The sequence below is a fragment of the Phascolarctos cinereus genome, unplaced genomic scaffold (genome assembly GCF_003287225.1).
Source record: "Phascolarctos cinereus isolate Bilbo 61053 unplaced genomic scaffold, phaCin_HiC Scaffold_1;HRSCAF=81, whole genome shotgun sequence".
NCBI lineage: Eukaryota > Metazoa > Chordata > Mammalia > Diprotodontia > Phascolarctidae > Phascolarctos > Phascolarctos cinereus.
In genome coordinates, this window is record NW_027555514.1 from 175258863 (window position 1) to 175271729 (window position 12867).

The 12867-nt window shown below is 36.5% G+C and overlaps 1 protein-coding gene across 22 annotated transcripts in view; it reads left to right on the forward strand.

The window, feature by feature from the left end:
* Window positions 1–12867, forward strand: part of C2CD5 (C2 calcium dependent domain containing 5) — a 129785-nt gene that overhangs the window by 5138 nt on the left and 111780 nt on the right. For all 22 annotated transcript variants that reach the window (XM_078155134.1, XM_020994222.2, XM_078155155.1 and 19 more), the window contains one exon: window positions 2762–2933. In XM_078155134.1, coding sequence (XP_078011260.1) covers window positions 2762–2933 — 172 coding nt within the window. The remainder of the gene's footprint in view (window positions 1–2761; window positions 2934–12867) is intronic.

Sequence of the window (12867 nt, forward strand, 5' to 3'; positions counted from 1 at the left end):
TGTATTTACCAAATTTATTTTTGGATTATTTTTCTTACTTGTATTTTCAAACAGTAGTTGATACAGCATTAATTTACAGGATGTGATCACTTGAATTTTCTTGTGTAAGATGTATTTTGATCCATCAAATACTCTAAAGCAGCAGTGTCAAAAAAGAAAAACAAACAAACCAAAAAACCCAAAACCCGATCTCTGCAGGCCATACACTGACTCAGAAAACCATAAGTTAACATCATCTATGTTGTATTATATTTTTATTTTTTAAACATTTCCCAATTATATTTCAGTCTGGTTTGAACTCGATTGTTTTGGCCCAGAAGTGCCAAGTTTGCACTAAAATGTACATTTTTACAGTAGTATATCACAGATCTGTCACAGTCCTTATTATAGCTTATCTGTTTGTCAAGAGCTGTATCTTGAAGTATAGAACTGCTTAGCTGCACATCTGTAGTGTCTGATAAATAGTAAGTGCTATGTAAATGTTAGCTATTATTATTATTACCTTTGAATAATACTGTCATCCAATCCATATTTCACCTTAGATGACAAGGCTGAAAGGCAGGTGATATAATAGCTATTCAGCTGGCTCAGGAAGACCCTGGTTTAAATATCAATTCTGGACACATACTTGGCTATATGACTTTAGGCAAGTCACTTAATCATTATCTATTGCTGTCAGCCTGGAGGGAACGGTCAAGGCTATGAGAAAGAATATTTGTCCTTGACCCTTTCATCTTCAGTATTTTAATCCATCAGTTGTACAAAAACATACAGAGTGTGTTTATCAGTTTTCAAGTGACACAAAGCTGGGAGCGATAGCTAATAAAAATAAAACTTCATGATTAAAAGTGTAAAAGTTCTCTGTTGAGGTTAAAAAACAGTTGCATACAGATAGAATGGGGAATACATGGTTTGGCAGTAGTTCACATGAAAAGTCTCTGGTGGTTTTATTTGACTACACTTATTGTGAGCCAGTAGTGTAAAAAGACTGCTAAAAACCTAATGTAATATATGTACATTGTAGAGAGTGTTGTGTTTTATTTGAAATACCATATTTAGAAGATGCCACAATGGGACACTGATAAGTTATAGTTAATCAAGAGAGGAGTGATCAGAGTAGTGAATGGCTGAAAGAGCCGTGGATATTTATCTTTGGTTAATGGATGACTTAATATTTGAAACAGTTGAAGGATTTCCAGTGTGAAGGAAGGATGAAACTGGCAGACACTGTGGTTGGGGAAAGGATATGGGACGTGGAGTCAAAAGAGATGGGTTTGAGTTCTGGCTCTGATACTTATCATGTGACTTATTAACTGAGTCTGAGTTTCCTCATCTGTAAAATGGGGAGAATAATACTTGTACTTCCAGCTTTCAGAACTGTTGTGAGGATATACCTTGTAAACTGGAAAGCGTTGTATAAGTGGAAGTTTCTACTATTAGAATCTTGATGATGCTGATGCTGATGATGATGGTAACAGGGAGGACACTTTTGGATCAGTAAGAGAGGACTTTTTTCCCATTAGATTTGTAATTATTTAGAAGGGGAACTCCTGATGAGGAAATCTTCTCTTTCTTTTTTTTTTTTTGCTTTTTTTTGGTGAGGCAATCAGGGTTAAGTGACTTGCCTAGGGTCACACAGCTAGTGTCATGTGTCTGAGACTGCATTTGAACTCAGGTCCTCCTGACTCCAAGGCCAGAGCTCTGTGCACTGCGCCACCTAGCTGCCCCATGAGGAAACCTTTTCTATCATTGTAGATCAGCACCAGCTCTGCAAGTTCACACAGTCAGGATGGATCAGAAGTGGAATGTAAATCTGCATCTTCCTGATATCAAGGCTGTGATGCCATCTTCTCTACCCATTATACTGTTTCTCAAGACGAACTAACACTTAAGAGTTGTCTAAAAAAGGAACAGGTTGCCTTGCAAAGCAGTGGACTCTTTGTCACTAGAAATAGTCAAGCAGAGGTTTGGGGTTGTAGAAAAAATTTCTACGATGAGTAGGAAGGTAAACGAAATTACCTCTTCTCAGGTCCTTCTAATTCAAATTCTGTGGAAGAAGTGTTCTTGCTTTGCTACAGCTAATAAATAATAATAATAGCTGACATTTATAAAGGGCTTTAAGTTGGCAAAGTGTTTTATGTATTTTATTTTGTTGCACATTTTCCTCACAACAGACCTGGGAGGTCCTACTATCCTCATTTTACAGATGCTTATACTTATTGAGGGAGGGATTTGAAACCAGTGATCTCTCTTGACTCTAAGGCCAATACTCTTTCCTCTACACTAAATAGATTTTCCTAGCTTCTACTTTATTACAGTAATATGCTTCTTGATTATTATAGACTATGAAGACCTTTTTCAATTTAGATATTTAAAATTCTCTTTTTAAAGAATTTAGGTATGGGGGATTTTGATATAGGAACTAAATTTGCCTTTTTAAATTTTCTGCTTTTGGATAATTATAAGTAAATCTTTTTGATCTTTTTAGCTAATTTATATAGTGTTTATTGCAGTGTTAACCAGGCATGTATTATAGAATACTATGTATAGATATTAATAAAATATGAATGTATGAAGAAAAAGTATTTTATCCATTGTTCATATTTTATGGTGATCACATCCCATTTGTTCTCAATTCCATTAGAAATTTGGTAGAAAATTTCTGTTCTTTGCAGTATGAGAAATGTCATATCCTCTTGTTGAATATTTTATTTTTCGTAATTGAAGACTTCTGATATTTCATATTGGGATATAATTCCAGGTGGATGATGAAGATTTACAAGATGAGCCTCTACAGATTACAGTACTTGACCATGATACTTACAGTGCAAATGATGCCATTGGCAAAGTGTATATTGATATTGATCCTTTACTGTATAGTGAGGCTGCTACAGTAATCTCAGGATGGTTTCCAATTTATGACACCATACATGGTAAGAGTTAATATTTTAAGAAAAAAGCAATTGATTTTTTTTTAAAGTGTTCTACGTCACTGGGTTATTTTCTTGAAAATATCCATCTTTTTATTTAAAAACATACCTTTACCACATGTGTAACAATTTAAAATGTGACTCCTGGTCAGTTTTTACATTCTGGTAAGAAAGTGCATTATTTATAATTGATTTAACTTAACAAACATTAAGTGCCGACTATGATCAAGGCACTGTGCTAAATGCTGGGATACTTTGAAGTCTCTCAGAGATGAGTCATTGCCCTCAGAGAACTTGTAAACTAGTTGAGGTTAGGGGGAGTATCACTGAAATGTGCACAGATAAATACAATTCAAGATAGGGAGGTAAAGGGATCAGAACAACCATCTACAAAAAGGGAGTTTGGGAATGTTTAAGTAGGTTGTTGTTGAATTGTTTTCAGTTAGGGTTTCCTTGGCCAGATACTAGAGTGATTTGCCATTTCCTGATGCAGCTCATTCTATAGATGAGGAAACCAAGGTAAACAAAGTTCAGTGACTTATCTAGGGTCACACCGCTAGCGTCTGAGTTTGGATTTGAACTCAGGAAGATAAGTCTTCCAGACCTCAGGCCTGGCGCTCTGTCTGCTTTGCTGCCTAACTACCCCATTTGAGGAGGGAGAGACTACTTTTAGCTGGGAGGATCAGGGATGTCTGTATGCATATTGTGAGATTCAAGCTGAATTTTGAGGGAAGATAAGAATCCTGAAAGGCAGACATGAGGAGGGAAAGTGCAAATGTGGAGAAGGCAAGGGATGGCACATAGAGGGAGTCACACACTATTGTAAAGTAAGGGTAGGAAGATAGTTTGGAGTAAGAATATGGACATCCTTAAATTCACGGCTAAGGGATCAATATTGTATATTAAAGGGCAATAGGGAACCCTAGAGATTGTTGGTTAGGTATGGGACCTATGTCTTAGCAAGATTGTTGTGGTAGTTGTGTGGAGGCTGGATTGGATCTTTCCCCCATAAACTCACTCTTCCTTATATTTCTGTTGATGGTGCCACCATCTTTCTAATCAGCAAGAATTAAAACCCTTGCGTTATTTTTGACTCATCCATCTCCTTCACCCTTATATCTGAATATGGTTTATGGGGAGAGGATCCAGTCCATCTTCCTCACAACTGTCAAAATAATCCTCCTAAATCATGTACCTGACCATATAATTTCCCTTGTCAAAAGCCTTCAATGGCTCCCTACTGCTTTGTGGACAAAATGTAAATTCCTTATGTTGTCTTTTAAAGCTATTCATAAACTAGGTTCAATCCTTTCTTTCAAGACTTATTTTACATTAGTCCCTTTTTGTGTTGTAGCCAAACTGGGCTGCTGTCTTTGCTATGAAGTTGACATTTTATCCTGCCATCCTACATTTTTACAGATTGTTTTCTTATGCTTAGAATCTTCTGTTTCGTCATTTTTGCCTCTCGGAATCTTTAGGCACTGCTTAGATGCCATGTCTTCCATTGAACCTTTCCAAGTCACACCTGTGTTAATTTTCTCTCCTTGCTCAAGTTACCTTGTGTTGACTTATTTATTTACATGTGTTATCCCTTCTTTTGAATGTAAGTTACTCAAAGGCAGAAACAGTTTGGTTTTTATTTTTGTATTCTCAGATTCTAGCACCGTGTTTGCATGTCGTAAGACACAATAAGTATTTGTTAGATTGAAATGAGAAATTTAATTTTGGACTTGCTGTGTTTGAGATGTGGTGGGATGTCCAAGTAGAATTGTAGGACTTCAGAGAGGTATTATATATACACACTTTCTTGATGACTTATATATTTTATATATCTCATTCAATACATAAAATATTTATTTTATATAGATGAGGGAGTCATCTCATAGTTGAGCCCATGGAATCAGATAAAATCACCTAAGGAGAGAATATCAAGAGAGAATCATCTCAGGGCTGAGTTTTGGTGGAGATGCCCACACTTTTGAGAGTCAGAGATAATGAACTCACATTTATATAGTGCTGTAAGATTTGTAAATTGCTTTATACCTAGTGTATTATTTCAGTTTCAACATAATCCTTTGAGGTTAGTGCTACTATCATCCTAATTTTTCTATGGTAATACAATGAAATATTTATTAAGTGCTTACTATGTGTAAGGCACTGTGCTAACCTCTGGAAATACAAATATAATACAAAAGAAAGATAGGCTCTGACTTTAAGGAGCTTAGTTCTAGTGGGGAAAATAACTCTTTCTAAAAGAAGCTGTTAAAGGGAGTGGGATGGAGAAAAAAAAGTACCTGGTATAGGGACATGATGGAGATGTCCAGGAGAATTCAGCCTGGTGGGAAATGAAGAGATGACAGACCTGGGTGCAAGTCCTTAAATGGAAGTTCTGGAAGGAACCTGTCTAATTAGAGGGAGAGAAGTCCTAGGGGCAGAAGGCACTTCTGAAGTCTTAGTTCTGACTGAAGTGAACTTTCAGGATGAAGAGGTTTCAGGGGAGGTCGAGAAGAGGAAATCCTGGTGGGACAGTAAGAGGTGACTGACCAGAAGATATAGGTAAGGAGACTAGGAGAAGGAGGCCTAAGAAAGAGCAATGTTATGAAAGCTAAAGAAGGGAAAGTATCTAGGGGAAGGGAGTAGTGTTGGAAATTACGGAAAGGCTGAGGAGGATGAAGAGTGAACAGACTGTCCTCAGATTTAATAACAGAGACATCATCCATCCATACCCTTGGATAGGACAATTTCAGTAAAATGGTGAGGTTAGAAGTCAGATTCTAAGGGGTTGAGGAGTAAGTGGTAAGAAAAATAAGAAAGGCAAAGTGTATAGGAGATTTTTTCTTTTTTTAATAGTTATTTTTTTCTCCAGTTATATGTCAAGACAATTTTTAACAATTCATTTTTACAAGATTTTGAGTTCTAAATTCTTCTCCCACCTTCTCCTCCCTCCCTTCTTCCTAAAATGGAAGGCAATTTGATATAGGTTATACATGTGCTATCATGTAAAACATATTTCCATATTAGTCACAGTTGTAAAAGAAGAAACAGATCAAAAGGAAAAAAAACCAGAAAGTAATGTTAAGTGAAAAAAATATGCTTTGATATGCATTCAGAGTCCATCAGTTCTTTATCTGGATGTGGATAGCATTTTCCTTCATGAGTCCTTTGTACTTGTCTTGGATCATTGTGTTGGTGAGAAGAGCTGAGTCATTCATAGTTGGTTGTCACACAGTGTTGCTGATGCTGTATATAATGTTTTCGTGGTTCTGCTCATTTCACTTTGCATCAGTTCATGCAAGTTTTTTCAGTTTTTTTGAAATCTGCCTGTTCATCATTTCTCATTGTACAATAATAATTCCATTACATTCATTTACCACAGCTTGTTCAGCCATTCCATAATTGATGGACATCCCCTCAATTTCCAGTATTTTGCTACCACGAAAAGGGCTGCTATAAATTTTTTTGCACATATAGGTCCTTTCTCCTGTTTTTATGATTTCCTTGGGATACAGACCTACTAGTGGTATTGCTGGATGAAAAGGTGTACGCAGTTTGGTTGTCCTTTGGACATAATTTCAAATTGCTTTCCAGGATGGTTGGATCAATTCACAACTCCCCCAACAGTGCATTAGTATCCCAATTTTCCCACATCCTCTCCAACATTTATCATTTTCTTTTTTTGTCATATTAGCCAAACTAATAGGCATGAGGCGGTACCTGAGAGTTGTTTTAATTTGCATTTCTCTAATCAAAAGTGATTTAGAGTACTTTTTTATATGCCTAGAGGTAGCTTTGATTTCTTCATCTGCTTGTTCATATCCTTTGACCATTTATCATTTGGGGAATGGCTTGTGTTCTTATGAATTTGACTCAATTTTCTGTATATTTGAGAGCCTTTATCAGAGATCCTTGCTGTAAAGATTGTTTCCCAGTTTTCTGCTTTCCTTCTGATCTTGGTTGCATTGGTTTTATTTGTACAAAAGCCTTTTAATTTAATGTAATCAAAATTATTTATTTTACATGTTGTAATGCTCTCTATCTCTTGTTTGGTCATGAATTCTTCCCTTCTCCATAGATCTGACAGGTACACTATTCCTTGCTCTTTTAATTTGCTTTTGGTGTTACCCTTCATGTCTAAATCATCATGTACCCATTTTGACCTTATCTTGATATATGGTGTGAGATGTTAGTCTTTACCTAGTTTGTGCCCTATTTTCCAGTTTTCCCAGCCTTTAACTCATTTAGTTTCTCCTTTAAGAATTAGGATGCTATACCACTTGGTCCATATGTGTTTAGTATTGATATTACTTCATTGTCTGTGGTACCTTTTTGTAAGGAAATTTCCTTCCTTATCTCTTTTAATTAGATATATTTTTGCTTTTGCTTTTTTTGAGATCAGGATTGCTCTCCTGACTTTTTTTTACTTCAGTTGATGCATAATAGATTCTGCTCCAGACTCTTATCTTTACTCGGTGTGTGTCTCTCTGCTTCAAGTGTGTTTCTGTAAACAACATATTGTAGGATTCTAATTCTTGTTCTGATCTGCTGTCTGCTTCCATTTTATGGGAGAGTTCATCTTACATTCACAGTTAGGATTACTGTGTATTTCCCTCCATCCTATTTATCCTCCTATTTGTCCTCTCTCTCCTTTTACCCTTTCTTTCCTCGACAGTGTTTTGCTTCTGTCTACTACCTTCCCTGGTCTGCCCTCTCTTCTGTCAGTCCCTCCCTTTACTTAATCTTGTCCCCTGCTGCTTTCCTGTCTAGTAAGATAGATATCTATATTCAACTGATTGTGTATATTATTCCCTCTTTGAGCCAATACTGATGAGAGTAAGGTTCAAGCCATGCTCATTGTCCACCCTTCCATCTTTCCTTCCACTGTAATAGGTTTTTTGTGCCTCTTCATGTGACATAATTTACCCCATTCTACCTCTCCCTTCCTTCTGCACCCAGTGTCCTCCTCTTTCTCATCCCTTAATTATTTTTTATGTCATTCCCTCTGTCTTTGTATGTTTGTTCTAGCTTTGCTATTAGTGGTACAATTTTTAAGAATTACAAGTATCATCTCGTGTAGGGATGTAAACAGTACAGCTCCATTGCATCCCTTATGCTTTCTTTTCCCTTTTTTGTCTTCTCTTGGGTCTTGATATTGGAGATTAGGTTTTTTGTTCAATTCTGATCTCCTTATGAAAGCTTGAAATTCTTCTATTTCATTGAATGATCATTTTTTTTTCCTTGAAGTGTTACGCTTAATTTTGCCGGGTAGGTGATTCTTGGTGGTAGTCCTAGCTCCTTTACCTTTTGGAATGTCGTGTTCTGTGGCCTTTGATCCTTTAATGTTGCAGCTGCTAAATCTTGTGTGGTCCTGATTGTGATATTTGAATTGTTTCTTTCTGGTCACTTGTAGTATTTTTTTTCTTGCCCTGATAGTTCTAACATTTGGCTATTAATGTTCTTTGTAGTTTTTATTTTGAGATCTCTCTCCTGAGGTGACTGGTGGATTCTTTCAGTGCCTATTTTACCCTCTGGTTCCAGGATATCAGGGCAGTTTTCCTTGATAATTTCTTGAAAGACGCTGTCCAGATCCTCCTTTTGATTACGGCTTTCAGGCAGCTCAGTGTTTCTGACATTGTCCCTCCTGGATCTGTTTTTTAGGTCAGTTGTTTTCCAATGAGGTATTTTACATTTTCTTCTATTTTTTCATTCTTTGAATTTGTTTGGCTGATTCTTGATGTCTCATAGAGTCATTAGTTTCCAGTTGCCCAATTCTGACTTTTAAGGAGTTGTTTTCCTCAGTTAGCTTTTGTACTTTTTTTTCTGTTTGGCCAATTGTACTTTTTAAGGGGTTGTTTTCTTCAGTGGATTTTTGTATCTCCTTTTCCATTTGGCCAATTCTACTTTTTAAGCAGTTCTTTTCTTTTTCCAAGCTATTGACTCTTTTTTCCCCCCTATAATTCTCTTGCATCAGTCTCATTTCTTATCCCAATTTTTCTTCTACCCTTCTCATATGAGTTTTAAGTTCCTTTTTGAGCTCTTCTTTGAGTTCTTTCTGGGCTTAAACCACTTTCCATTTTTCTTTGGGGCTTTGTCCATAGGTGTCTTGCTATTGTTATCCTCTTCTACATTTGTGTCTTGATCTTCCCTGTCATCATAATAACTTTCTATGGTCAGATTCTTTTTTTGTTGTTGTCTTTTTGCTCATTTTTTGGGTTTTTTCTTTTCTTTTAGATCTGAGCTCTGCTTTAGGGGTGGAAGAAGCACTCAGGCATTTTGTGCCAGGGGCTGCAGGCCCTGGCTGTTTACATGGTAGTGCACTGATGTTGCTCTGAGGCTGACCAGGGACCCTTGTGTCTGGTGAGGGATTGAGATGGAGGGTGGCTGATGCTGCTACAGGGCATGAGGGTCTGGCAGTTTACCTGATGCTGAGCCAGGGTACTAGTGCTGGTGGCTGGTGTGTGCTGAGACAGGTGGGGTGTTTCTTCATTTCCCCAGGACTACACCGTAGCCCTTGGCAGTCTAGCTACTGGAGCCTGCCTGTTTGCTTGGGGCTGTGCTGAAGCATGGCATTTGTCAGAGGTGGAGTCTACCCATTCCCTTGGCTATGCTGAGGCCTGTGGGGGGTTTTGCTGTTGGCATTTGCCTACTCCACTGCACTGGGGCATAGGATCTCCTGCTGGTTTGCTGGGAGGCTTCCTGTCCTGGACTGTGCTCCCCTTTTACCTGAGTGAGACCTTTCTTGCTGATCTTCAAAGTTTCTTGGGCTAAAAGATTGTTTTACCCGGCCATTTTGCTTGTTGTGTTGCTCCAGGATTTGTTTTAGGATGCTAATTTATGGTTATTTGGAGGTGAATATGGGAGACTTATGGCATTTTACTGTTTTCTCCTCCATCTTGGCTTCCAGAAGGCTGTATAGAAGTTTTTTCGAGTTTAGTAGTGGAAAGGCAGGAAAGATACAGGGGCATAGCTTAAAGGCAAAGGGCATGATGTGGTTAAGTGAAGTTTTTTTTTTGTTTTTTATTTTAGGATGGAGAGACCTAAGCGTATTTTGTAGGCAGCAGGGAATGGTCAGTACAGAGAAATTAAAGAGAAAAAATGTTATTTACAGGGATTGGAGTGTTTGGAGAAGTCACTTTAGGGAGTCTGAAAGTGAATCAATTTGAGATGAATGGAAGGAATTTCATGTAGTAGTAAGGACCCAATTGAGGTTAGATAATCCCATCTACCTGACTGTGTGACTTTAACATGTTAAAAGTAGGATCTGAGTTTAGGATTATCAGAGTTTGTCTGGCAGAGAATTGGGCAGGGGATTAAAGGTGAAGGGTGCTGCTTTGCTGGACAAGATTAACTAAACCTTAAGATTGCAAAAGGACAAAAGTGAAGCCAAGGACTGGGAGGGTAGGAAAGGATGGGGGGACTGAAGGTCTCAGTGAAACTTAATAATTTAATTTTAATTTTTAATATTTTAACTCCTAATCAAAATAAATTAATTTAAAAAAGAAAAAATATTTTAACTCCTGTGTGTGATTTAACATATAATTTAAAAGTGTTCATCATTTTATTCTTTAATTGAAAGTTTTTGTAGTTTTATCATTATATGAGAAGAAACTTTTTTTTCTATTTCTCCAAATGAAAAGAGAAAAACTTAGAAAAAGGGAAAAATTTAGAATGGCTCTATCATGGCCAAAGAATAGTTATTTCTTATTTGTCAATTCAAGTTTTAAAAAGCCTTTTGTAGTATTTTTCAATTCAACACTGAATTATTAATAGATGTGTAAGTTATGGCTAAAGATAGAACCATAAAAAGGAGGAACAGTGTAAAATTTCATTAATCAATGTTCCTGTTTTTAGTTCTGTTCTTTTGTTAAAGACATACCGTATGATTTGATTACTACTGTCATTGTATGAAAATATTCAGGAAATGCAGATGTGGATTCATATGTGGGTACTGAAACACATTAATTATGTCTTATAGGCAGGTAGGCAAAATTTTTATAAACTGAGGAGCTCTTATTTGGAACAAATGACATGATTACTGTTGATAACACTATAGATGTGACCACAAATTGCTTAATTTGCTAATGATTCTTTCCTTGGGAACCACCCAATTTTTAAATTAATTTGTTTATTTTTAGTTTTCAACATTCACTTCCATAAGCTTTTGAGTTTTAAATTTTCTCTGCCTCCTCTTCTCCCCTCTCCCCAAGATGGTGTGCAATCTGATATAGGCTCTACACATACATTCTTATTAAACATATTTTCACATTAGTCATGTTGTAAAGAAGAATTAGAACGAATGGGAGGAATCACAAGAAAGAAGAAACAATACAAAACAAAAAAAAAGACCAAATAGTATGCTTCGATCTGCATTCAGACTCCATAGGTCTTTCTCTGGATGTGGATAGCATTTTCTGTCATGAGTCTTTTGAAGTTGTGTCAGATCCTTGTATTGCTGAGAAGAGCTAAGTCTATCAAAGTCAGTCATCATACAGTATGGCTGTTATTGTGTACAGTGTTCTCCTGGTTCTGCTCACTTCACTCAGCATCAATTCATATATGTCCTTCCAAGTTTTTCTGAAGTCCACCTGCTCATCATTTCTTATGGCACAATAGTATTCCATTACATTCACGTACCACCACTTATTCAGCCATTCCCTAATTAATGGGCATCCTTTCAATTTCCAATTCTTTGCCACCACGAAAAGAGCTGCCATGAATATTTTTGTACATGTGGGTCCTTTTCCTATTTGTATGATCTCTTTGGGATATAGCCCTAGAAGTGGTGTTGCTGGATCAAAGGGTATACACATTTTTATAGCCCTTTGGGCATAGTTCCAAATTACTCTCCAGAATGGTTAGATCAATTCACAACTCCACCAACAATCCATTAGTGTTCCAATTTTCCCACATCTTCTCTAGCATTTATCATTTTCCTGTTCTGTCATGTCAGCCAATCTGATAGGTGTGATGTGCTGCTTAGGAGTTCTTTTGATTTGCATTTCTCTAATCAATGGTGCTTTAGAGCATTTTTTCATGTAATTATAGATAGCTTTAATTTCTTCATCTGAAAACTGCCTATTCATATCCTTTAACCATTTATCAATTGGGGAATGCCAGTCTTCATTTCTTAAAGAAATATGCAGTTATCCCTTCCATATCACAGCTTTCCCCATTGTGGTTTTGGTATATTGTAGGTCGGCATAAGAAATTAAATGGGAATTTTGGGAAGTTTTGTGGAAGCTGTACACAACACAAGAAGGCTAGCAGATGATATAGAAAAAAATTTAGAAACTCAGAAATGCATAAAATATATGTATAATGTTGTATAATATCAACATATTTTATCTTTTAGTACCATAATAATTCAGACTTCTTTTCTGGAATGAAGGGAGGGCCAAAAAATTTTACATGGATTTTCTAGATCTTGGGGATGCCTTGCCCCTGCCGTGTGGAAAGGATAACTACAATAACACAATAGCTATTGTGATCTTTTTTCTGATAACTGTTGTTGGAATAATGGTTAGAATAATTTGCTTCTCTGACAGAAATTTTCACTCGTCTACTAAGATCCCATATGGAACAAAAAGATCAAAAGATATTTTCACATACAGAAATTAAACAGCTGGTTTAATAGTTGACATAGTTGTGCTTGAAATTCCTTTAATTAAAGGAGAGTGAATACAACTGGGAGTTAGGAAATTAAGTAGTTCTTTTGACATCTTGGTATTTTGTTTGGGACATGCAATAATATAATGATAATATGTTATGCTACTACCATAATATACATCTCTATGTTATATCAAACATTTATGCATGCTTTATCTCGTTTAGTCTGTGTAATGACTTTGTAAAGTAAGTAGGGTAAGTATTATCCTTTTTTTATAGTTGAGAAAAATTAGTCCTAGAGAAATCAAATGACTTAACCCATTTGGCTCATAAG